Consider the following 26,469-nt stretch of genomic DNA (forward strand, 5'->3'; position numbering starts at 1 on the left):
TATCATTATCACTACTACTTTACATTCTTGAAAGATCTCTTTTGATATTTGAACATATTCGAATATTTGATATTTATGTAATTTTGTTATACAGTACATTTTTTAAATTAATAAAAGAATATTCTCATAAAACAAAAAGAATTTATTTTCACAGCAGTTTACCTCCGATAGACGAACATTATACATCTTATCCTTAAGATTGCTTATAATTACCAGTGCTTAATACTTAATCCATCGATCTTATTCGAAACAAAGTTAGTCGAATCCGCTGCCCGGTTAATACAATTTTCCTATCAGCGTCCTCCTCGAACCTATCCCTCTTTGGCGATATTCGTGGCTGGTGGAGAGCCGCAGAGGATAACGGTGGTGCTGACGACGGTGGTCAAGAAGAAAACGCAAAGTAACGCTCGATCACTGACTAATGCGACTTGTTTCCAATCTAATTCCATTCGTTCACGACGGTCTTGTTCCGCCAAACGCTTCTCATTCCTGTCGATCGTAGCGTGCACTCTTCCCAGCACACGCAACCATTGCGCTTCAAGGCTCTCTTTACCAAGATCTGCATCAGATTTGTTTTTAAGTTATAGAGATTAACCTGACAGAATTCGATATATCTTTACAAATAAAACTCACCTAAACTAGGACTGCTGCTGTTACTTTCCTCTCTTCTGGTTACGAACTTGGGCGACGATTGCGACTGGGCCAGTTCCGGTTTGCAGTGCAATGGACAATTGTTTTTTCTTCTGGGAGGCTCGACAGGGTCCTGATGCAAATTGTGTACAGGAGAATTTTATCTGAATCCATCGAAGGATAAAGATCAACTACATAAAATTCATATAGTAGGAATTTTTTGATTCTTTCTATTAGTTGTGATTTTTCCCGTACATATACACCGTATCCTTTGAGCCATTTTTTACCGAATCGTATTCTTCTATCGTCAGAAGATTTATGAAATTTAAAGAAAATATGAAAAGATCGGTGTTACATAATATGCGTGATTTCTCGGTCAAATATAATTTTCTTCTCTCTGTTATCCTATATATTGTATTGTATTAATCAAATATTTGGCGAGTAAATTATTTAGAAATAATTTATTCCTCAAATAGGTTTTTAGAATTTTGTTAAAGTTGTTTAACAAATAACATTACCTCCATATAAATTTATTTATTGCTTTATTTAGCGTGCCCAATCCTGACTCAGATAAACCAAGTTAAGTTCTACTATATCGTTTACAAAAAAGTCGAAGAAAAGCAATATCTAAGTATTTTCACTACGAGTACATCTTACCGATCTCTTTTCCTCCTGGAAATTAAGAAACACTATTCTGGCGAGCTTGTCCAAGACCAACGATCGAACGATACCAGGCACTCTGGTACCTTGAACGCCACGATGATGAAGATTCAAGGTGACTACCGCTAATCCAGAAGCGAAGGATACCAGGCATATGCTGACTCCGTAATAAAGACCTGAACATGATAATATAATTAATGACTGGGCAGATATAATAAATTAACCATTAAACTAAACTAGTTGTCGCTCCATAGAGCGTCATGCGTTGCTGTATAAATTAATTGTCTAACAAGCTTGCAATTACGGAGTTACGGGTTCTACGTAGCCGACTCTTTCATACTATGCTTTTGCAACGGGGTAAACGTGATTCTATTGCGTTTCGCATTGGCACCGCAGGACTTTCAAAGAGGACGCCTGGGAGTTTTCAATCAAACTCGGTTACACTGACAATGTCGACACCATTAGCGATCATTGTCCAATGTTTACGCAAATCCTATGGAAACAGGCTGAATATGAGGCAGGGCGAAAATATGAAGATTGAAAGTTACATTTTCTATGGCATTTAGAAAAATAATGTCCTGTAACGAAATCAAATCACAAAAATGTCAGCCTTTGGTATCGTCGTTATTAAACACATACGTGTATCCGTTATTTCAAATAGTAATTTTTTATTTTCATTTCAAATACATTTGACAAATTTAACCCTGCTTCGATCCTCGAATTTTCATATTCCAATTTTCTTTCATTATCGCCTTTCATATTAGCAAACAAAAAAATTTGTAATTAATAAAATCAAAGCGTGGAATCACGCATACCAATGGGATTTTTTCATATTTTGTTCAAGCTGAAGATATTTTATGTTATATTTTAATGATAGAAAAATACGATTGACTCGAAAATGACCGAAAGAATGCAGCAGGGTTAAAGCAAGATCTATGCTCAACAGCTTCGCTTCCATTTACCCCAAGATAATTATCGTTCACTAAAGGCACTCACTTATCAACGGTGTTTTCTCCGTGGGCGGCAGTGTCTCGCGAATAGTCATTAGGAAGACTGTCATGGAGAGAAGCGCCGAAATCCCGAGGGTGACCTTTTCCCCCGATTCAGACGGCACGTAGAATACCAACAGGGCTGGACAAGCGGAAAACGGAATTAAAAAAGAAGTTCGAGCTCCGCCGGTGGTATTTTTCGTCATAGAATATCGAACAGAGGCCATTCTTAAGATCACTACGAGCGCCAAACTTTTTCCACCATTGTCAAGGGAGGAAATAAAAAAAAAGAGGGTCGAGGAAAAGTCCCGCATAAATTTCTCCCATCGAGTAGTGGACGACTCGAGATCCATTGTTAACCGGCTGTAATCGTGTTCGTTTCCTTACAAAGATTCAAATACCTTTGCCATGGGGAAGAATAATTTTTCCATAGATTAAAAAAATTGTGACTTGGAGCGTCAACCTATCGTACGGTGGCTTTACGATTCGAGCGTTTTAATGAAATTTCCTCTCCAGATTCGATAAGGACGCTTGACCCTCTTACGGATAGGTGCTGCATTCTGCCTGAATAATATGTATCGTCGTGATATTGCAAATTACTCTCATCCTCTCAAAGAGATTGTCACTAGAACAATCAGTTTTTATTACATACCTGTAAACAATTAAAACACAGTCGCGTCTCGTTACAGTGCTAATGAATTTTCAAAATCCTCTATATCATATAATACAATATATCATTAATTATATTATACAATATATTAAGTAGATGTTCAAGTTTCCAATTAGCCAATCAAAATGAACTTCTCGATAAACTCATTCGATCTTACGAACGATACTTCACATAGCTGCAGATGCGGGTGCCAATTTTTTCCCCTTTAAACATCCAATAGTAAATTTTACATACGTTCTTACCATGTAGTTGCGAGAAAAAGAGGATTGTAATGATTTCGACAGGTGCCGTGTTAGTTAATCTTAATAATTGTAGGATGAAACTGGAAACATAAAGCAGATGAAGGATGCTCACCGACACTGTTGATGAGTATGCACGGAAGGATCAAGTTGAAGACGTAAAATGTCGGTCGTCGTCGCAGTCGTATCTCGTAAGTAATATCTGGATACGGTTCCAGGCAGCAGGAGTAGTATTCGGTGTTTTTTCTCGCGGAGAACTCAAGCAGGTCGAATTCACCGTTTGCTTGGTAATTGCTCACGTCTCCCTCTTCGCTTTGCCTCTCCAGCTCCAGCTGCATAAACAACATTCTACGTTTTAGTTCTCCAGCAACAACAACAACAACACGATCCAAGTGCACACACCATGCACAAGCGCAAGAAATTGTATTTTACTCTTGGCATCTTGGCAACGGACAATTATCTCCCTCGGGGGTGGGAATAGATCCTAGAAGCTAGATTAGAAGCGTTAAAGCGTCAACTCGAATTAAATTCAACGGAACAGAACGGAGCTTCTGCGATTACGTGTCAGTATATTTCGAGCGGACAATCGGTAGACAGGTGGTGGATAAGGCAAAAACCAGCCAACGCGGTGCGACGCGGCGAAATTATATTCGACGCGACGGGGATGGTTCTATTGCGAAGTGGAACTATATATTTGCAAAAGAGAAATTTCAAAGCGAAAGGATCAAATTTTTTGTACCTTTTCCTTTATTCCTGTTCACTGTGCTTCTGCGGATAAAAAGAGAAATTGTACCAGGTGTTTGAGGGTTAAACAGCCGAACATTGTCAGTATATTCTATTGGTCAAGCGACAAACGTTAAACACGAGTCATTAATGCTTTAATAAAATGTTAAAAATAAGAATTAAACCGACTTAACAAAAAAAGGATTCGTCTTCGTTAACTTTTAATCGTTTAAAGACTGTCACAGGTGAAAACTCGCAACAGCATTTTCGATATTATCATTGGCATTATTGCATAATGATATAACGAGTGTGTCGTTACAGGATAATAGTTTTCGATTAGGAGACGTTTCAGTTAACAGGTTGATGAGCAATTTAAATGGTTTTCTCCGGATAATGGGGAAAAGGCCTAAGAAGGAACGTATTTCCAGCGTTTTAGATTGCAAAAACGTAGCGACACGCAAAATGTATTCAATGACGGGGGTGAGGGGGCGGATAGGAAATGGGAAAACTCTGTGAAAGGATGAGTTCGGGCGTCGAGGTTCGCCGATACGGAGAAACGGCTCGCATTGAATTCTTCTCGCATTTGGGATTAAGCTGTTCGATTTGCCCGAGCCATTTTTGCGACATCCCGAACCGGCATTTTCGATTTGTCGCTGTTAAGCGCCTCTGGACTTTTCAAAAGATCGAACCTATTCTGATCGTGTTGGAAAATCTGTCAAATTTCCTAACGTTGCCTTTGTTCCACCATTTTCCTACAAATAAACCAGAAAAATATTTGAAGAACATAGGTCTATCCATTCTCATCTCTTTTCTTCTCCTCGCCATTTTATTCTTTTCTCTTCCCGTCTCTACCTTGCTTTCTTCTTCTTCTTCTGTTCACCTTCTTGCCCCTTTTGTCTTCGTCCTCTTCCTTCTATTCTTTTCTTTCCACCCCCTTTCGTTCTTCCCTTTTCCTCCTTTTTCTTTCAATTTCTTTCTCTTTTGATCCCATCTTATCCTTATCTCTCATTCGTTCCCTACTCTTCTCTTCGTTCTTCCCTTTTACTTCCTCCCTTACCTTTTTTTCCAATCCCTTCCTTCCTTCCTCCTACTTTTCAGCAGTAGCTCGTCTATATGCAAGCTCGATTAACGCCTTTGCAGTTACGTTGAGCTTTTAATCCGGCAGGAAGCCACAAAATATTCAGATCTTTAGGACGAGACACGTATAAAGGGAAAAGGGATCAGATGACACGGCAAATTAAATCTGATACTTTTTTTAAAGAGGAAAACCTGAAACGCGGCTCCCTCAGATTGATAATCACGAAAGATTTTTAGAACAGAGATGTTGGACATCAATGTCAAGTGTCAAGGTTTCGGTCAAACTGATTGCCTGCGCCACCTCTCTAACACAGCGTGGGTATTTTTATCGTGCAACGGATGGTCCTCCGGACGATATATCGCTTTCTCATCTGCATACCGTCCCAAGAGAGGAACTGCGTGAAATTGAGGGCAATACAGTCGAGAATCTGGCCGATGCAGATCGCACACGTTGTCGGATTAAATCCCTGACCGGTATTTCTTAAATGCTCCACCAGGTATACACATTTTACGTGTGAATTTACATATAAAGAAAGAAGAGTCTTCAATTGCAAAAAAGTGCGAGGCAATGAAAAATTTACTACCACACCAGTGACGAGTGTATCATCCTCATTAAAACAGGGAAATGATGTCGAAGAGTATAATACAGTAATTTTAGAATCGACAAAGATTCGAACACTACGTACGAGGATAAATACGTTCAAAGAAACAAGAATCTCGATCGTAGAATATACTAAAGTGTTTGAATAATTAGCGCGTCCGTGACACGTGTTTCACTCCCGTTTAAAGAGAAGAATTCATACAGAGTAAGAAAAAAACGTGGAGATCACAGTAGAGGAATTTTACGAGACTTGAATACAATGTACATGAATAAACGTGTGCAAAAAGAAAGAATCTCGATCAGAGAACATTCGAAAATGATCAAATGTACAAGCCTGCCCGCGACACGTGTTCCGTTCCCGCTAAAAGAAAAAAGAAGAATCTGTACAAAGTAAGGAAAAAGTGTGGAGAACACAGTAGGGTAATTTTAGAATCGATGATGATTTGAATAAAATATACGAGAACGAACGTGTTGGTTGCTCGTGGATGTCAGCAACGCGCTCATAGCCCCGCGCAGCTTTTGCTCGAGTTAATTGCGTGGAAAACTGCATTCCGCCTTCTATCGGCTGAATTCGCGGCCTCGAGATTGCCCAATGCCTTCAATATCGCCGTCTCTAATTTTTGGCCAACCATCGCCTGAAATTCCTTCGTTTCTTTCAAGCTTCCGTGAAAGGCAAAAGTTTAATATTATAAGGTAATACAGAAGCAGAGGGATTTCCAGGTGGGTGAAGAAATAAACGAAAGGAGCTATAGAGATTTGATCTTACTTGGTATCCATCGTACGTCCAGGAGGCCCATTTCAGGACGCATCGTTGCTCGTCGAAAGGGAAGAACTCTACGTTGATGTCGCAGCTGCTGCGAAATATTCCATGGCTTAACCACACCACTTGCCCTGTGTGGCTGACTATCACGTTCGTATTGATGACTGCCGAGCTGTATTGTGGATCGGCGCTATAAACAAAACCAAAGGGTATAGGCTAGTGACGGATGGAAGAAATCAGCGCGCCCCTGCTGCTGCCAATCAATACCAAAACTTCTATTTTGTAATATAACGCTTGACTGGCCAGAGAAAATTGTACCGGTAGGAGCCCATTTATTCAAACTTATTGGGAGATAAACAATATTGATGTAACTAGAGCTCATATAATAGCAAGTCATTGATTCTTCCTACTATTTCTGATTCTTTGTTCCTATATATGACAATGGTTTACGGTTAGATAAATCCAGTCAATGGCAAAAGTTCGTATAATTCTAATCTAATAAATCAAATAATTCAATTTAACAGATCTTTTGAGCTTTTAAGGATACTCATCTCTAGTACGAAATTTAGTGGAAAGAAGGATAACGATAGAAAAACATGATTTAGTGGAAAACGGAAGAAACAAACGCTAGAGTACCAAGCAATGATATAAGATATAGAAATTACGCGAATGCAACAATATTGAGAAACATGTATAAAGCAACATATACATTAATTGTGATGTCTTGTTAAGATATAAAGCATGTATTAAAATGATGGATACTTTCTAGAAACTCGTTATACGAATCAAAGACTCAAAAAGATATTTTCATGATACAAAAGAAGATTAGACTTTATCATAGTGTTGCAGATGCTTAGAATTTCTTCGAACTTCGATTCTACGATGCAACTCAAAATCGTACGATCTACGTGAAAGAATAAATAGCGAGAAGAAGAATATTAAACAAATTCTTAGCAGCAATGGCCTCTTTGTAGGACGTACAAATATCTTTGTAGGTAACTGTGTATGGTACACGTGTTCGCCTGCCACCGAGATTCCAACATTCATAATTTTCTTAAATCTAGTACCATCGTAACTATTGCAAAAATGAACTGTATCTTACATGACATTCTGCGAGAGAAATCGCTTACTTGTTGTATAGAATCGTGTCCGGTCTCCAGACACGGTTGTAAGGAACGCGGATCACTTGAATTCCAGCGAATTCCGAGACGTTCCATTTCAGGTGATGGTCCGTCCAGGTTTGCGTCAACCAACAGTTGGTCGTCAGTATCTGGTTCTTCTCGTCCTGTGACAAAAATCATCGAACGAAAAGAAAGAGATAACCATGTAACGATGTAAAAATAAAATTCATCGTCATATGAGAAAAGAAAGAATCTATTGCTAACTAGTCAAAAAGATACGACGGGTGAAAGATGTTTCTCGCTAGATGTAAGAGAGACAAATGTTTGGAAGTCTCCATCCAACTCTGGCGCGTTCTTCGAGTAATTTGTCTTGGGTATTTCCGAGTGGCCAGCCTTGACTATCTCCCACGAGATTTCCAAGCTTCTTCCTCGAATTCGAAGTCTGCAGCATCGTCATTACGAATACGGAAAGAAATATATGCATGATAATGATTATAAATTCGTACAAAGACTCATAACCAAACGTCGTTTCAATAGATGAATATTTTTGCAATAATAACAAAGAAGTTGAGATTAGTCTGATCTAAAATTAACGATGAAGTAAAATCTCTTTTGTGCCGTTTCTGACCCGTGACGAATAAATTTCTATCGAGAAACGCTTCGATCTGCTGAAAAGTAATTGATAAATGACACATCGATTCTTTTCCTTTTTTATTATTTTAATTAATCATGGAAACAAATACGATATATGATTTTTGTACGATTTTTCATGGATTTCTGCTATCTGGTGCAGATAAAAGGAAAAGGTCGCTGCGCCTCGTTATTGATTTGAATATTCGAAATATTTGATCAATTTGTGCGAGTCACTGTATTTCCCGGTCTAAATGGCCGCGCACCGCCGGAATGCCGATACTCCTGCCGAAGTCGAAGTTAATACGGGTTTCAGCCCGACCTGAATTTCCCATTTTTCAACATGTCGAAGGAACAAGCAACGTCCATGCACGAATCGCTTGGCAATTGCCCGCTTTGTACACGTTTTTACGATTTCCAGATTATCTCGGTTTTCACGCGATTGCATAATATTTCCGTCGCCACCAAAACCAGAGTACGAATTTTCTTCGCGTTTAACATGCTCGAGATGTCGCGGCCGAAAATTCTCGTTAAGCGCGAGAACATTGAATTTCTTGAGAAATTGGAAAAATTGACTGCCTCGAGGGGGAAGCTCGTGGAACAGCGTATCGTTTGAAAAATCACTTTTATATCGAGTCCTGGAAATTTATCATCCAGAATAAATATGGTACTGTGCAAAAGTCACATTAATGACGACGATTAATCACGCTTATAACCCTGCTGCGATTCTCAATTTGTTAGCGTAATCTTTCGATCGAAAACAGTTTTATTCGCGCGTTCAGTGCGGATGACACCAGACGATGATCTGGTCGCTCAACGTATCAACAAAAAAAAAAAATTTTTTTTTGATCACACTAAACAGCCCTCGACTTTGGATCTGTGTGTTAACGTGTTAGTGTTTCAAGAAAATCTCTTCGGCGTGTTAGATCGGTGTTCGATACTCACCACGTCGATTATGTGATGAAGAGAAAGGCCAAAGACAACCGACAGGGGTTGGGAGAAATTTTTAGCTGGTCGTACACCGGCGTCGTACCCATCGAGCAAATACTTTGTCAGTCTGTATTCGTGTTCATCCCCAAAACCTGTAAAACCAAGCATGCACGGAATCTGTCCAATATTCATGGGAATTAAATTTCGTATATCGTAATATACATCACACCGTCCTCTCGCTAATGGATTTTCTTTGTCGGCATAGATTTTCTATGAATTCGTTTTTGTTACTCTCGTTTCTTTCTGCTTTAATACACGCTACCGCTGTTCCTAAGTATTTTGAACCTGTCGTTATTGCAAATACATAAAACATACTTGAAATAAAATTCTTCAATCCTAGTTTCACTCTTGATCTTATTTCAGGCAAGTATAGTTAACAGATTATCGATGAAAGAACAAATTGTAATTTCACTGTAAATGATAAATTGAATTATTAAATTTTGTTGTAAATTATACCTAGTCGAACAATGGAAATATTGGGAAACATTTAACCGATTTTGTCTTCGGTTGAACAGTTTATATTATAATTGGAATTCATAGCGAGTATCATTTCACAAACTCTATCTCTTCTCTAATCACGAATCGAATTCCTTTCTTTACATCAAGGATGTCCATTATAGCGTTTCCCATCCGTAGGTGGAAGCGTTCGTTTCATCAAAGTGGCCATTGTGTCTTGAAACGCGGGAAGCCTTCTCGTAGATCAGCTAAGGTAGCTAATCTACGGTTCATTTCATCTTTTCTCGAAGCTCGGCAGGCGTTGCCTTCAAAACTCAATTAGATAAGAGATGTCTCGCTGAAGACAATAGTATACTAACCAAACAGAATTCGCTAATAGTCGTCAGTTTAATTAACGAGGAATATAATACTGCAAATCTTCTACGATCTTCCAAAAAGATTTGCTAAATCCGAGAAAGACGAGTTAATTCGTCACTCGAGTTCCTAATCTCACGGATATAACTAATCTTTTTATTTATAGATCTGCTATTCTTCAATGAGTCGCACTATTAATTTTGCTACAGATAAATTTGAAGAACATAGAGAGTAAAAAGTCATGTTTCGTGTCTCTTACAGAAAATGAACAAGTTTCAAACACATCGTCCTCTCACAGACAAAATTCTCCTTTTCTTTTTTATCTTGAAATTAGATTCTCTCATTTGTTGAATAATTAAAAAATATCGATTGTCATAACGTTAACCGGGACTTAAAAAGATTTTGTAGCTTTATCACCCATAATGAATGAACTCGATCTTTTAACGAACCTCTCTACTTTAACGAAAGAAGAAAAGAAAGAGCAAATTTTTAACAAATGAGTTGGTTAACAGGTTAAAACTACAGCATCCTCTTACTCCCGCGTAACATTAAAAAGTTTGCGCTTTAACGTTTCGCTCTCTCCGCAAATTCTCAATTCCAATCGAGAACTCTTGGACAAGAGTAGCTGTCCGAGTCTTTGAGAGGTGTAAGGTCACGCGAGTAACACACGGTTCAGGGAATTTCCTCCCCAACCCTCTTATTTCCGATCGTTAAATGGACGTCACATATCGCGGTATAGCCTCCCCGCGATGTGGAGGCGTTTCTCTTTCCAGAATCATTTAACAATCCACCTTACGATCGTTTTCGACAGACTATCGTATTTGCCAAAAAACCAGTTCGTTAGAAAAATCTCTCTTCGATAGTTTTTCCTATGGATTTCTTTGCCTCTTAACTCGTACATCTTATTAGCTCATTAAAAGACACAAGTTCATTACAGAGCTGATCGAGCGAAAAGTAAAGGGATCTAATTTTAACGTGGCCAAGTTTTGCCTGCGCTATAATTGAAGCGCGCGTAACGAAAATGACCTTTGTCTATGCTTATTTTACGAACTCCCTGGTTCTTTTTACACTCCTGGCACGAATCTTGCACAACTAATTTACCAACTAATAGCATTGTTAAATTGATAAGTTACAGATTATAAGTTAGATAAATTTTTTACGGTGTTATATTATAGTCTTTATAGTAATTGGATGATCGTATAATTTAGAATTTGCTTGGTAACAGAAATTTTCTTGTTATATTTCGCTTGTTCCATCGTCAAACTTGTTAGTGTTACAAATAGACCGGGGATTTTTATGAAGATTTCTATTTTCACGATCGCGATCGAAGAAATGAAACCTGAAAAACAGAAATTTCGTTTATTCCGTAAAATATTATAATTTTGGATACTTCACATTATTATATTCTTGCGTATTATATGTATTCTATGTATATTTAGTATATTTAATAATATTTAATAATATAGTAAATATATATAGAATACATATAATACGCAAGAATATAATAATGGGAAGCATGCAAAGTTATAATAAATAATGAATAATATAGTATACTTAATAATAGTGCAGTAATTGCAATTATAAATATAATTATAATTAAAATATAGTAATATTTCTGTACCTTTGAATTTCCCACGTATATGAATCCATGAAAATCCGCAATCTAATTATAAGGTTCCCCGATACGGGTAACTCTCATTAGTAATATTTATTGGGTTGTGCAAGATAGACAGCCTTCGTTTTTTACACATTTTGCGAATATCCGTAATTTCCAAGAGAAATTGAGCGTATCGAAGCGTCGTGTCGCAAAAGAACATCGAGTGCTCTCGAACACGCTTTTCAACATTTAAAGACGACATTTAGGGAGAAGAGGGAAAAAGGCTGGCGAGAATCCGCTTTTTCCTTCACAACGAAAATTCTATTCAGCATCACGTTGGTCTCCGACGGTGCGGTGGTAAATCCGCGCATTCGGAACAATCAGCGCGCGAATTTTTCCAAGCCCGGAAAATTCGACTTGCTGTGCGAACCGAGCACTCTTTTTTCCTTCTACATACCCTACACAATATATTTCGTTTTCTATGTGGTAATTCGCTAAAAAATTTCTGTTTGATGCACTTTGATGATTTTTGCTTGATTCTACTCGACTCATTTGTGCGCCTATAATTTAAAAATTTCGTTTTTCTTTTTATATATATCAGCTCAAGTGCGTTTGAGCACAATACAGCAATCTACGTTAATATTTGAGCAATATGGCATTGCAGAGATAACAGGAAACGCAAAGTTTATTTATTTAAACATTATCCTTACCAGGCCCAGTTTCAAAGTTTAATTTGAACCTGTACATTCATCGTTACTTCTTTTCTTCATCTAACTTTGTGTAAATTCTTACGTTATCCGATTAATCAATTTCTCACTTTTTGGTTGATATAAAAATTTACATAAAGTTAGACGAACAAAAGAAATAGCAACAAATGCACGCTTTTAAATTAAATTTTGAAACCGGTCATTTAACCTGCTAAGATTAGTGTTAATGGAAATAGGGTTTTAGCGAAATTGAACATCGCTATTTGCGTAATGAGTAAGTTACATTATATATATGCAATATATATGAAATATATATATTTATTTATTATACATTCTATTTATATGTGTATATTTTACACGAAATTAATGTAATTTACTCATTGTCCAAATAGTTTTGCGTGTCAAACTTCTCCATTACTTCATCTGTACTTGTCAAGCACAAAACTAAGTCGATTAAATAAATAAAGTTTATGTTTCTATTAACCATAGAATACGTATTTTAATATATTAAAGTACAGTTCATTCGGTGACACTGTATACTTAAACACCATGGTGTCCAAATATTAGCTAACATTAGGTAAGTCACTTTGCTCAGCAAATTGATCAAAACGTGTTGTGCAAGTATAATGAGAAGAAAGTACAAAGTATATGATAATATAGTACAGTTGCAGAATATATACGTTGTAATTGATACCTTACATATATTTTGGATAAATTTCCTCGTGTTTGCTGAACGTTTAAGAGGTTGATTGAATCGTAACGATACTTGTGCCAATAATAAAAGTTTATATAAGAAATAAAGGGACTGGAGTACGCTTGTATTCGTATTTAAAGCAGTGATACGAAACGAGCGAAGAGAGGAGGAGGAGAAGAAGAGCAAAGGGAATATTGAAAGAAGGTTTCCCGATAAAACCGGACGCTCGAGGATTCAATTTGATACCGTCGAGTGTCCGCGAATTACCGTGCAATCCATGATACGCCGGTGGAAAAACTCGGAATCGAGCATCGATACACGATCGATGCCGGAAAATGCGCGACACGCTCTTCATTCTCGCGTAGTATGCGAGCCGCGATTCTTTCGTACGAACGAGACGAGGGCGACGAGAGTCCTCGAAAGACTCTACGACTACAAAATGAGAAAAATCCTTCGCACTTTTAACAAAATACCCGAGCAACGACGTCGAAGATCCTCCGATATCTCCCGAACGAATATAATTTCTATCTATCGGTGTTCCCTCTTCCTTGCTTTTACCGTAGGGAAATTTCGATGGAAAAATATTTTATTTTCTTGTACCGTAAGTGGAAACGATATTGCGCGATTGTATCAGCGGGGAGTTAAAATTTATGATCGTTTCGAATATTGAAACTTAGACAGTGCAATTTGAAATATTTCTAGAAAAGTGAAGAGCAAGCGCATGTAATAAATATTCTAATATTGAATACATACACGAATTCTTTCTAATCTATGTAACCTACAAATAAAATCATTCTTGAAGTAATTCGATGATTCGTTGAAGATTTTTCAATTTTGTCTCTTTTCCCCATAAGCATCTTAATACAGGGATTGAACAAAGTAATGGATACACCTCCTATATGTTATGTATATATATATATATCATATAAGGGGTGTTTCCATTATTTTTACCACTCCCAGTACTTACATAATATATCTCAATCTGTTCCTAATCATCTCACCTTTCGTATACATATATTTGTATACAGCATTGTCTTCGCCATTATATCTTTTTATACTGGAGGATTTTTTATACCGAAGGATTTATCCTGTAAAGAAGCGAAGTAACCAGTAAGTATGCTGCGTACAAACATCCTAAGGTACGTACGAAAACTCGAAACAACCTCGCCGTAGAGACCATCTTATTTCCCTTTCCGTAAAACAAAACTTTCCCAGCTCTCGCGTTATCAAAAATTCCTGCTAACTTCTCCTAAGGAAGTAAAATCGCAAAGTGCAAACTTACCGCGGAGTCGTTAGCGAGCAATTACCTTGATCCTTGATACGTACTTCTGGTCGTTTCGGTTCTACTTCCGGTCGCAATTAATAGAGATAGCGTGGTAAACAAACAGATCGATCTGCTCGGTGGGAACGTTAGGAAGGAGTCGGATTTCCGGAGGGGTGGCGATATGCAAATCTCGATGTTCCGATTAGGAATTAGCAACGGCGGAGGCGGAACGATTGCAAGTGTTTACACGGATGGCTAACGCTAACTTTTGATAACGAAGTTCGGCTTAGCATTACCGAACGCTTAAAGATTGTCTGGCAACTTAGCTAAGCTCGCTCTGGAACGTCCAAAGGCAAACTCAGCCGCGGTTTCAACGAGCGCTCCCTGTTCTTACACTTCTTTGTGCGTTTAATGGGTCGTCTTCGCGCCGTGGCGCAAGCTACACGTATGCAAATCGTAGATTTATTCTGACCGTGGTTTCACACATAAAAGTTATGTTAGCCCGCCAACACATTTGCATCGTACACAGAGTTTTGCATCCGGCCTTTCGACGATGTGCCTTAATCCGATGCTTTGGTTTACCGCCATAATATCAAGAATACCTCGAGTATATTGTTCGCTATCAGACAACAACGAACAACTCCGTGGCACTTACATAAACTATATCTATATCAGAGGCACTTGTGGTACTAAACGACATCATTGGCCTTAGAATTCTTCGGTGGTTGAACGTAGGGCAGCTCCAGATCGTTTATTTCTGTGAAAAGAAGTCAAAGCGTTCCTCCAGATATCTGCAACTCGCAGCAAGTTACGAGACCATTTGTTATTTGCATCCTAACGAGAAAACGCTTCGCTCGTCCCACGTGATAACAAAACAAACATCTCGAATTGAATAGCGACATTGCGTTTTCCCTAAGTTTGCCTACGTCACGGAAGAAAAATCTACGTAGCGAATAGAATACTTTTCGAGGGAACGCTTCGGTATCCAAAGTTTGGCGCAGCTGTCTCGAGCATCTAATGAAATATTCACGAACTCGAGTCTATTTTCCGTAGATAGAATACCGTGTATTCGCAACAAGATGAGATAGACAAAATTTCTGAGTGATCGAACGAGTCCGAACGACGAGGCAAGACACGGCCGAGAAGATGGAAATTGGCCGGTGAAATCGAATTCGAGCGACGATAAACATTTTGGCGAGACCCGTTTACAGGCGAGCGGGAAAATTTTCGAAAGCAGGAACTCGTTTCTAAATCGATCGACGCTTGGAAAATTTGTACTCGGGAAATCTTATAGGCGGAGGCAATTCGGTTATCGGTACAGATAGAAGGAATTGGCCTTAATCGCAAGGCCGGTGTCCTTAATCGGTGTTTTCCTTTCGACGTTAACTACGCATCGAGATTGAATCTCGTATGCAAACGAGATTATGGACTTTCCATTCGGATCTATTTGTTCTTTCTAAGATAATCTTGTCTGGTAATCTATTTTCATATTTGATTGAGAAAAAATTGAGAAGATTATAAAAATGTAATAAAAAGAATCCATCTTTTTTTTTATCGTATGCAACATAGATGTCCGAAACTTAAGAAGAGAAAGTTCAATTTTGAAGAAAGTTCTACGAAAAACGATATCTACACAAAGTAGATCGTGCCATTCGAAGAGGCTATATCAACGTTTGATTAACAATAACTCGATTCCTTTGTGTCTCCTTTAAAACTTTTAGAAACACTCGACGAAAATAAGAGACATTTGCGTTAAATACTCAAAGACACACGAACATTTAATTCATAATGATGCAATTCCTTTTTTCTTTTTTTTTTTTTTAACTCGATTAAGTCAACAAAGGAATAAGATCTAGGTCTAGAAATTTTAGTTAGATATTTGTAAAATTTCGGTCGAATTGTCGTGAAATTTCAAAAGAAAACAAGCGTGAAAACTGAATGTACAGGAGGAAAGAAAAGAGGAACGACTTACCGTTCCCGAAAATGATGGCCAGAACTCCGTAATGAAAGAACAGGACCAAAGGCGACATGGAATTGATAGACCACTTAAACGCGAGACCGCCTGTCCTCGACTGATGTCCGATGCTTTTCAACCACCGTGCAATTTCGACCCTGAATCCCGCGCTACCCCTACCACCGCCACGTCCATTCCCAAGGAAATTCGCGCAGGCGTTTCAAACAATGCAGACACGAATGTTAAACAAACTGACTGCTTGTACAAGGTTGCAACCATTCTGGTGTTTCATGCGTTCGCGGTCGATCATCCAAAGAGCAGCTCCACTTCCGTCGATTACAAATTTCGTTCGATTAGTAGACCGCAATTAACCGCTATGATGAAATTAAGCGGAGCTTTCGTTGCTCCAAATTGCACGGACATTCTCTTCCTCGTAATCTATGACCAATTAAAGCTCGAGATTAGTTCTGTGGTATTGTTGCAACAATTAGAATAAAATGAAATTTTTCTTCAACTTTATATTAACCCTACTGCGTTCTTCGGAATTTTGAAGATAATCATGTATTTTTATAATTAACAAACCTTTTAACTGTTACGAGATATTATTACCAGAGAATCACATTTATGCTATCACGGGTGAAACTTCATTCCTGACACATATTTCTTGATTTAGTTTAGATATTAACAAAATCGAAGGAAGCAATAAAACGTTCTATTATTATTCAATATTAGGTGAATAGAATAAAGAAATTATCTCCCGCCTTTGTTCAGTACTGTACGTTAAAGTTCTTCTTAAAACGTTAACAATCCTTTTACTTATTAGAATAAAAATGAATAACGATTGAAACAAAAATGGATACATTGGGATATAAAAGTTCGAGAACCGCAGTAGAATTAAAGTATTGAAAATTAAAATACCTTTCTTTTCTACTTCGATATTCTATAGATGATAGTTTGAGGAAAGAATATTGTTGGAACCTGGCAATTTAAAACGAGAAGATGTCCACGCTCTTTTGTTATCCACTGATTCTCACATGTCACTTTGGCACGTTTTCCAAATTGACAAGTAAACCTATCGTTTCAGGACATATCGCATTTTAATCTGCGAATTTGATTGTGGCAACGATATCGTGGAAAATTTCTTGTTGCACTCTTTCGACGCGTGGCTCGAAGCTGTCCTCCGTAAGCGAGAGTTTGATGCGATGACGAGGTGTCCTCTTAGTGTCTGAAAGATGGATATAAAGAGAAGTCAATGTTCAAAGTGTGACGGAGATGTAATAGTTGATACTGGACGCTATCCCAAGTGTTCCTCAAAAGGTCCCAAAATCCTCAAAATGTTGAATACTCCCGGAAGCAAAACTAAGCAAGAACCGACCGAGGTTCCCTTGAAATCGGTGGAAACCAACTATGTAACGCAAATCGTGTCCAGTGGTATTCGACCAGACAACGTTTACGAGGTTTAAATAATTAAGATTAAAATTAAATTAAATCAATAATACATTTTTAACATAACTGCTATCAATCCATCAAGGACCTATGTTATATCAACATTTTATTTACATTTTCCAATGATGTAATTTTATGCATCATTCTACTACGGGTTCCTTAATGGATTAATGAAATTAAATCAACGATGCGTTTATTTATCATTATCATAGCATATCATATGATATAGACGAAAATACTATTGGGACCAGAGGTAGATCTGTCTTCTATTAAAATAAACGTAAAAGGGAACAATCTCCGTATAAACATGATCAAGCCTTTGGAAGAGCAATTAACAAAACAGTTACCAGATATCAGCGAAAGATCAATTTTTGGCAACTTAATCAAGAGAATGATGAAGCATTGCGAGAATTTACTAATACCGGAAGGTATCGACAACGCTAAAGTTCGAGCCGTTGTGGACAACGTAAACGGGATGCTCGTTCTCACGGCTCCTCCTGCGATAAAACCGAGCAAATAGATTGAGAAAGATCGAGTAGCACATTTCAATATTTTAGCTTTCCCTTATGAAGCTATTAGCGATCAAAGTGACAAGTTCGATAAGATAAAAGACGAGCGTACGATGTCAAGACTCTTATCAACTTCATCCAATTGACCCGTGAAAATGATTTGGATCAAATCATAAATTTCATAACTATTTTTTGAAATATAAGTTTGGATAATTATTATGGATAAACCAACGCATCATTATCAAGAAAACGCAATCACCTTAAAACAAAATGATTATATGAATTTTGAAATGATGATGAATGGACGTAAAATGAGCTTTACCTTTGAGAAAATTCCGAATTTTTATGTCATTGATCATAAAGAATATTACGCTGTACATCAATTTTAAATTAAATAGTTCATCTGAAGGAATTGGTTAATATGGCGTTGCGTATTTACAGGCAGAAATGAAGACGGAGGGATTAAAAATAGGAACAGCTACTTTGGCAACTGAGAATATGTTAAACATAAAATTGCATAGTTCAGAAGAACTATCGAATGTTAGGAATATAAACTTCTTAATACCGCCTGAAGCAAATGCGAAGGAAGTGTCGATCGAAATATGTAACAACACGATTTTTATGCGAGCTCCTGTTAAGAAGAAACATATATAATAATATCGTGTGTATCTATGTTTTATAATATCATATTACTTGTATGCTTTTACTTAAACAAATAAAACTGCGTCAAAGGTAGGAAATATAGTTACATCAATTACAAAGCTGATCTTCCTATAGTTGTTTTCCCATATTTTATTCAAAGCAAATGAAGTTCATGGGTCAACAACAAATGTTGATAAAAATTTATTTCGTTTTAAAAAGTGTGTCTTTCTTTTCGGGGTGAGTTTTTGCAATAGCCCTTTGAATTCGCTTTGATATCTTCCTAGGTTTCGGCTCGACAACAGTAGATGATCCCACGCCCGCGGGCTTCTTTTTTAACACTTCTCTCCATTTTAAAAGCTGTTTCGCGCGTCTTTCCCGGAGTAATTTACTCTTTACAGCAGGTGCAGTCTTTGGCAGCTTGACCTGTAAATGTGAAATATTTTCGTTAGAATCTACATGTATTAAACGAATATTATTCAATTTAACATTAAACTTACTCCACGCTTTTCTGCTAGAGCAAGATCTCTCTCTTGCTGACGTTTCTTTGCTGTCAAAATTGCAGCACGTTTCAGAACAGCCGCATATGGATTGAGACGTAACATAGCACGCGTGTTGGTCAATGGGTTCAATTTCTTGACACTACGGACCACCTTCTTCCTACAAATTCAAGATTTATGTTGAGCAAATACACCGTAAGCGACATAATTATAAAATATTTATAAGCACCGAACATCAGCAATGGTAAAAAATTAAAATCACTGTCAATCAGTAACACGGACCATAAAATTCATCACGAGTAAGATATGTATTCGTTGAAAATGTATAATAAAACGTAAATCTACATGCCTTGGTGCCCTCAGAACTTTACGAATTTCTTGAGATTTCAGGAGTCTCGACAAATCCGTGTTCGCCATTTTCGGATAGGGTAAGTTATAATCGGCCTTAAGTTGGGATTCTTTGCGCCAAGTTCCGTAAAGAGCATCTAACTTCTCAAAGGCAGATTTTGTCCAGATTACAAAACGTCCAACGTGGCCACCAGGCGCCAATTTAAGCAAGTTCATTTTGTTAATATTCATAAGATCAACACCAGGAATGTTACGGAATGCCTTACGAATACCCTAAAAATATATGATGACGAATATTAGCATTTTAATCTTGGAAAAATAATTAATTATCATTTTTTAGTTATTTGTATACCTGATCTTGACCATATACAATCAGAGGTCCACGTCGTTGAATGCGTCTGCGGTTACGCATTTTACCTTTGCCAGCACGGAAACGTTGAGACTTGTAAACCTATTAATAAAACGAAAGTATATTAGTTTCTAAATTAGTATATTTTAATTGAATCTGTTCGATTAAAAATACCCCATCCTAGCAATTAATTCAGCTAGTCTAGAACGCCTATAATAACCGTATTTATTTAGCACCTGATAGGAGCACCTAAATTAAAATTGTTTTAATGAAGATGCGGACATTCTACGGTGCAAAGATACATATTTTGAAAGTATACTTACTTTTTGAATATCATTCCATGCCTTGATACGTCTCAGGAAGATAACAGCTTGTTTAGTCTTGTTATATTCCTGAATTTTGTCAGATACTACTAATGGAAATTCTGGAACTTCTTGAATCATATGACCTAAACATTAAAAAAAATAATATATATATTACCCTTTTCAAAGCAAGCTACATATATTAGAACATTTACATAAATCAGCATATGGCTATTAAAATAATCAACATCATTTCAGCAACACGGACCAAAAATATTCATCATTACAATATTGCATATAAAGTAGGATTTATTACTTTATCTCAGAGAATGCTATTTACCCTTAGATTGTACAAGGGCTGGGACACCAGATGCAGCAATAGCAGAAACAAGAGCGTATCTTTTCTGGTTAACATTAATTCGACGATGCCAGCGTCTCCATGGCTTTGTTGGAGCAAACATGCGTCCACCTCTACACATGTTACCAAAAGCACCCTGGCCAGAGCGATGAGTACCACCACCACGTACACGAGGTATACGTGCTACAGCACGTCCAGTACCCCATGACTCAGCAGAGGTTTGATGACCTAACAAAACAAACCTACATTTAATAATTGCAAATTAGTTCTTCAAAAGATAAAAAAAGCGAGCATAAAACAGTGTATACTCACCAGCTTCTTTGGATACACAATATGGCTGTCTACTATTCTTAGAGACTTGCTGGTGAACAAAATTCACGATATCAGGTCGAATAGGTGCTTTAAACACAGCCGGCAGGGAAATCGTATCGCCTGACGACTCATTTTTATCCGTGTATATCGTAACAAGCGGTCGCGCCGTTGATAACGACTAAAAGATAAAAACAAAAATCAGAATGATACAAATTTACGTACAATTATCGATAAACTTAAGATTAATTCTGAAAAAAAAAAAGAGAAAAGTAAAGTGAAAAATGTCATGTTCTGATAGAATTATAAACGATTTCTATTGACGGCACATGGCGGACTAAAAGATAGGAATCACGCATATTCATTGTAAACATATCTATATGTAGTGAAACTGCTTTATTCTACTGAATAGAATATTGCAAAAGAAAATATATAAAGTCACAAGTTACATTTAAACATATATCAAAACCAAGCTATGCAAGTTTGTACGCTACAAATCATTACACGTGGTCAACTATGGACTGTGTACAAGCATTAATTCAAGACCAAATTCTTAGAACTTATTGCAAAATATAACAATAAAATTATATAAAATATTAACCTTTAATGAATTCCAAATAAAATGCAGGATTTCTTACCATTTCGCGTTCTTTTTATAACTTTCCACGCATCAAACAAACTAACCAGGCAGCCTGTACGCCGTACCTGGCCAAAAAGGAAGAATGACGCGAGCGGAAATTACATACCAAAAGTCGCGCATGCTCAGAATTCAACAATTCTTAAGTTATGTTTACAATTGTCTACATTATTTTATCTAAATATCTATATATAACAAATTTAACTTATACTCATATAACAAAGAATTTATTTTTTATTTGTAATATTTCCATTTAATCAAATTTTTTTATAGTAGAAATTATATTTTATTATTTGTGTTTTCATAGTCATCTATCAATAGTATTACAGTATGACGAGAAACGTTGAACTGTGATTGGTGCAGATACGTCCTTAAGTGCAGTTTGTGTAATCGGAAGTACGTCATACAAAATTTAAACTGTCAGAGAATTACAATTGTACATTGACATTCAAAAGTGTTTATTTGTGCAATTTCTTTAAATGGCGGGAGAAGTTATAGTTGATGCATTACCATATATTGACCAAGGATACGATGAACCTGGAGTTAGAGAAGCAGTAAGTAATAGTTTTCTGTTATTTATAATAATTCTTTTGTTATAAATAATTATTCAATTGATTTTGAGGTTATACTGTTTATATGAGCATATTAAACAAATTGCGAATTCATACGTAGTTATTAAATGTTTTAGGCTTTGGCCATGGTTGAAGAGGAAACTCGTCGTTATAGACCGACAAAGAACTATTTAGAACATTTGCCATCATTAAATATTACTGCTTTTGAGACAGAGGTGATGAAACATGAATTTGAGCGAATGCAAAACCGTTTACCTATGGAAGTACTCAGTATGAAGCGCTATGAGTTACCTCCACCTCCACCAGGTAAAATGAATGATCTTGCAGCATGGAATGAAAGTGTAAAAAATAGCAGTGCACAATTGGAACATCAGGCTACCAGGTAAATACTATGATTATTATTATATTTTTTTAATATTTTTGTTTAATATTTAAGTAATTACGAGATTGTGATGAGGATATAATGTTAAATTGATATATTATTGTGATGTTTAATAATAATGCAGAATTTGTAATCTTGAGTTAATGATGGAATATGGATGCGAAGCATGGAAATCTTATTTGGAAGTATTAGTACAACTAGTGAGTCAAGCCCAAAAACAGCTACAAGCATTAAGGAAAAGAATTCAAGAGGTTAATTGGCAAAGAAAATCTATGCAAACTCAAGGTGGAGAAAAGTTAAGGGCATTAGAAGCACAATGGGTAGGACTAGTGTCAAAAAATTATGAGATTGAACAAGCGTGTGTTCACTTAGAAGAAGAAATACAGAAATCTATGATGAATAAGGGTGAGGGTGTAGAAATCAATGATGTGCCTGGCGAGGAAGAACCTGATATTCCAGAGAAAAGCGCAACTGAGGTTATGGCAACAAAAATGGATCAGCAAGAACAACAAAATCAAGAACCTTAAAATGTATATAAAATTGTGACTAATTATGTTTTGTATTTTATTGTGACGATATTATTTAAATACATTGATTATATTTAAAATTCACAGCATACTATCGATCCTATTTGTCATTTCCGAAATAGGTTATATTACATAAAGTTATATACGATATCGCAAGGAACACAAGGTATTATTTTATAAATTATTGCTGGATAAATACATTAACCTAGGCTAGTAAGTTAATATAAACAATGAATAAGTGCTGCAGAAGCTAATTTATTAAAAATATTATTAATCTTTCGTTATTTGTATTGAAATATCGTCGAAGTGGTGCGAAAGAGGTTAATATTGCGATATAATATACGAAAAAGATAAAATACTGTAAATATTTAAGAGATTTTAATTATATTTGCTTTTTACAGGTAATTCGTACAATGCCATATGGTATGTCATGGCCTCGATTTATTTCCTTTACTTCATTAGCATCTCTTACGATTGCATCTGGCTCGCAAGTTGTGCATCTTATATACAGGCCCCTTGACGATTTAAACGATTTGATAGAAGAGGAATTTCAGAAACGACTATCAGAACTACAAGATCATAAATAATATGTAATTAAATAAATTGATTCGGTTACTGCTATTAATGTTTCAATTGTTTATAATAATCTATTAAACAATAAGATCTTTTGTAAGGAGAAGTGGGGTTAAATTGATAGGGAAAGAATAATAACGAAAACTAAAAAATGAATCAGCAACTTGAAGTTACACTCAAATTTTAATCACAATACGAGATTTAATAAAGCACAATTTATTTCATCATAGTTTACACGTATCACGCTTTTCTTTAATGCTTGAAATATACATATTTACAAGATGAATATCATCGTCTATAAATGACATATAGTATCATGTAACAATTATTTATAATTCACAGTATACTTGGAGGACTTTCTTAAATAGTTTGCTTGCATTGATGTGTCAGCAGCGCATTTTTTTGTAAGCCTAGCTTGTAATTTCATTTGTTAGGATAGCTACTAACTCGTACTTGTTTTCTTTTATATATAATTACAAAAGCGAATAATCAAGCATTATTCTTGGGCAACTATTCGTGTAGAAAAATACGTAAATTTTTATCTCCGTTTCGATCGTTTTATAACGAAGGGAAGGATAGTTTAAAAACACTCGTAGAGCCCGTATTGATCGATTTCGATTAATCACTAAATTGTCATAATGATGTCTCGCTGGCGCCAGAACTCTGTGATTGGAGTGGTAAATTTGTTTTATATCCCGTAGATTCCTCCTCTAGCAATGCTATCCGTTGTTTTAGAGATTTTACCTATAAATTAATCATACGTGTAAAAAAAAGAAAAAATTGAAAGTTGTAACTAAGTAGTTTAGTTACATGTTACATCACTAATTTTGATTAGGGTGATAAAATGCAACTGCGCAGAATCAGACAGCTCGATACTGAAAGTACAAGATGGCGACAGTCATATGGCAGAAGCGGCAGCGTGCGGTGTACTGTAAAAATGCCGATCTTACCAAAATTCAACATAAAGAGAACGATAAGGAGAACTTTAAATAAAATGCCTGGAAAATCTTTAGGGGAATTTCGATTTTTACCCATAATGTTTTTAATGGGTGGTTTGTTAGAGTTCGTTATGATACACTGGCATGTCGGAGAGGTTAACTTCTATAGAACATATAAAAGAAGAAGAATAGAAGAAGCAGTTGAACAAAGATTAGCAGAAATGAATGCACAAGTGAATAAATAAATGTATATCGTAGTAAATAGTAGTGACAAATTAATGAACAAAGATGGAGCATGTGAGCATTTGTAATAGCAAATTTTTGAATATAACATTTCACGTCAATATCTCACTTTCACAGCGATGAAGCTTTTAACAATGCATTATACTTTTATAGGTCTTCTGAAGACTAATATTACGAAGATGCAAAGAATGTAATTTATGCAAAAACATGTACAAAGTGTAATAAATTGTTTTACAGAAGTATAAACACGATATCTAGCAGTTCTTCTTAACTTCCTCTATATCACACACCACATTTACGCTTGTTCATACCTGAGCAGCATGTCTCTCCACCATGCCCAACATTTGTTGCTCCAGCTTTTTTAATCTGGATTGATATTTTTTCTTAGACTTCTCTAAAGTTTGTACCAGAGCTCTAAAAACAGAGTTAAAAAATAAGATTTCTCGATCGATTGTAAATCTACCGTTATACATAATTCAATTACCCATTAGCTCTTTTCAAATCGTTAACAAGCTCAGCAGACTGTTGATGCCTCAGTTCAGAGTTTTTATTAACTTTGTCTAAAGTGGATACTAATTCCTGTAGACGTTCCTTTAGCCTAGCTTCTCGACCTAGTGCCTCTATCAACTCAGATTCTATGCCTTCGCTTTCGTTATCGCTTAAACCTCGATCCTATACGTAATTTATATCGTATATATCATTAACTCGAGAAAGAGATTTTTGTTTTAAATAGCCATTATGTACTTACTTTATTCGTAGCCATAGCCAGCATGGCCTCTGTATCGCTGAGCTGACCCTGAAGATGTTCGATAGCAGCATGCTGAGCTGCGATTTGCGTATCACGTGCGTTTAATTTCAATTCTATGGTAGCTCGTTCCTTTTCCAGTAGGAAGACTCGTGCCCGTAGTTCCGCCTTGTCCTCTCTCATAGCCATCAATTCCTGCAAGAAATTGACTACATTTATTTTTGGAACTTCCAAGAATTCAAAGCTAATCGTCGCCTCGGACGGACCTGCATAAGTACAGCTGTTTCTAAATCTAATTTCCGGGCTTCGGCGAGGGAAATTGTATTCTTTGAATTCAATGGTTCAGCGTGAACACTTTCTAACTCCACTACAGTCGATCTGACCATGGCTCGTTCTCCTTTGAGTCTACTAATGTGCCTTCTGAGTCTTTGCTCGTCTTCCACGGACCAAGCCACCTCAGACCTGAAGATACCAGATTATTAAGAAAAATTACAAGCTCATCGAGATTTGGCAATGTACTCACTCGTCTGATAAAACTATACTATCTTCCCACGGTGCGTTTAAAGTATTCATACATTCGTTCTCCAATTTATTCAACACATGATAGGCTACGTGTTCAGCCGCCCTTCTGTTATCGATCGTGATGCTGTTTCTTTCTGTCGACAGAGCGATCTCGCTTTCTAGTAACGCTACCAGGACGTCGTAAGCCTCTATCGCGCGATCACTATAGGAGAGCGCTAATCGCAACGCGGTTGCATTCGACTCGTACTTTCCAACTAGGAGACTCAATCTGGAATAGAGAAACGCTTATACATATTTTTTACATACTTGTATAGTAAATGATACATGGTGAAGTTGTAAAATCAATCAGTATTCAAAATATCTACAGTACAAAAATATGCAGAATGCATGTAATGTGCAAAACGTATTAAATATACAAAGTAAGATACTTTGTTTATCATTATCATTTATGTTT

The 26,469-nt window shown here is 36.6% G+C and overlaps 6 protein-coding genes and 1 non-coding gene across 9 annotated transcripts in view; 3 read left to right on the top strand and 4 right to left on the bottom strand.

The window, feature by feature from the left end:
* Positions 1-121: 121 nt before the first annotated feature.
* On the bottom strand, positions 122-17,207 carry LOC100649515 (neuronal acetylcholine receptor subunit alpha-10). The gene is given in 11 exon segments (XM_048412612.1): positions 122-559; positions 634-763; positions 1,288-1,466; positions 2,287-2,421; positions 3,304-3,520; positions 6,356-6,539; positions 7,480-7,634; positions 9,046-9,182; positions 16,135-16,299; positions 16,302-16,554; positions 17,035-17,207. Coding segments are annotated over 10 exon segments (1,644 nt in total). The 5' UTR covers positions 16,396-16,554; positions 17,035-17,207; the 3' UTR covers positions 122-311.
* LOC100647317 lies at positions 17,197-18,725 on the top strand. The gene is made up of 3 exons (XM_048412757.1): positions 17,197-17,573; positions 17,792-18,028; positions 18,513-18,725. Exons 1-3 carry the CDS (start codon positions 17,349-17,351, stop codon positions 18,723-18,725), a joined length of 675 nt encoding a protein of 224 aa, XP_048268714.1. The 5' UTR covers positions 17,197-17,348.
* Positions 18,726-18,839: 114 nt separating this feature from the next.
* Positions 18,840-21,618, bottom strand: LOC100649638 (60S ribosomal protein L4). The gene is made up of 8 exons (XM_003401077.4): positions 21,515-21,618; positions 20,880-21,057; positions 20,550-20,795; positions 20,231-20,355; positions 19,911-20,009; positions 19,560-19,831; positions 19,211-19,370; positions 18,840-19,136 (listed from the first exon to the last, which is right to left on the bottom strand). Exons 1-8 carry the CDS (start codon positions 21,515-21,517, stop codon positions 18,915-18,917), a joined length of 1,305 nt encoding a protein of 434 aa, XP_003401125.1. The 5' UTR covers positions 21,518-21,618; the 3' UTR covers positions 18,840-18,914.
* LOC125386480 lies at positions 20,425-20,496 on the bottom strand. The gene has a single exon (XR_007226652.1). It is a non-coding gene; the product is annotated as a small nucleolar RNA U18 (small nucleolar RNA).
* Positions 21,619-21,911: 293 nt separating the features above from the next.
* Positions 21,912-23,615, top strand: LOC100650176 (pre-mRNA-splicing factor SPF27). Of its 2 annotated transcripts, none has more exons than XM_048412915.1 (4): positions 21,912-22,067; positions 22,202-22,467; positions 22,592-22,997; positions 23,396-23,615. In XM_048412915.1, exons 1-3 carry the CDS (start codon positions 21,993-21,995, stop codon positions 22,992-22,994), a joined length of 744 nt encoding a protein of 247 aa, XP_048268872.1. In that variant the 5' UTR covers positions 21,912-21,992; the 3' UTR covers positions 22,995-22,997; positions 23,396-23,615. The 2 variants fall into 2 exon arrangements, with proteins under 2 accessions (XP_048268872.1, XP_048268871.1); XM_048412914.1 differs by lacking the exon at positions 23,396-23,615 and adding an exon at positions 23,082-23,127.
* Positions 23,616-23,767: 152 nt separating this feature from the next.
* LOC100650057 (colorectal mutant cancer protein) overlaps positions 23,768-26,469 on the bottom strand; it is a 58,875-nt gene continuing 56,173 nt past the window's right edge. For both annotated transcript variants that reach the window (XM_003401081.4, XM_012316875.3), the window contains 6 exons: positions 26,017-26,283; positions 25,760-25,955; positions 25,497-25,688; positions 25,233-25,420; positions 25,060-25,162; positions 23,768-24,311 (listed from right to left, as the gene is read on the bottom strand). In XM_003401081.4, the coding sequence (XP_003401129.1) occupies positions 24,201-24,311; positions 25,060-25,162; positions 25,233-25,420; positions 25,497-25,688; positions 25,760-25,955; positions 26,017-26,283 (1,057 nt within the window). In that variant the 3' untranslated portion in view covers positions 23,768-24,200. The remainder of the gene's footprint in view (positions 24,312-25,059; positions 25,163-25,232; positions 25,421-25,496; positions 25,689-25,759; positions 25,956-26,016; positions 26,284-26,469) is intronic.
* Positions 24,397-24,999, top strand: LOC105666537 (small integral membrane protein 4). Its single transcript, XM_020866750.2, has 2 exons — positions 24,397-24,802; positions 24,902-24,999. The coding sequence occupies exon 1, from the start codon at positions 24,412-24,414 to the stop codon at positions 24,748-24,750; it is 339 nt and encodes a 112-aa protein (XP_020722409.1). The 5' UTR covers positions 24,397-24,411; the 3' UTR covers positions 24,751-24,802; positions 24,902-24,999.

Source organism: Bombus terrestris, chromosome 15 (genome assembly GCF_910591885.1).
Source record: "Bombus terrestris chromosome 15, iyBomTerr1.2, whole genome shotgun sequence".
NCBI lineage: Eukaryota > Metazoa > Arthropoda > Insecta > Hymenoptera > Apidae > Bombus > Bombus terrestris.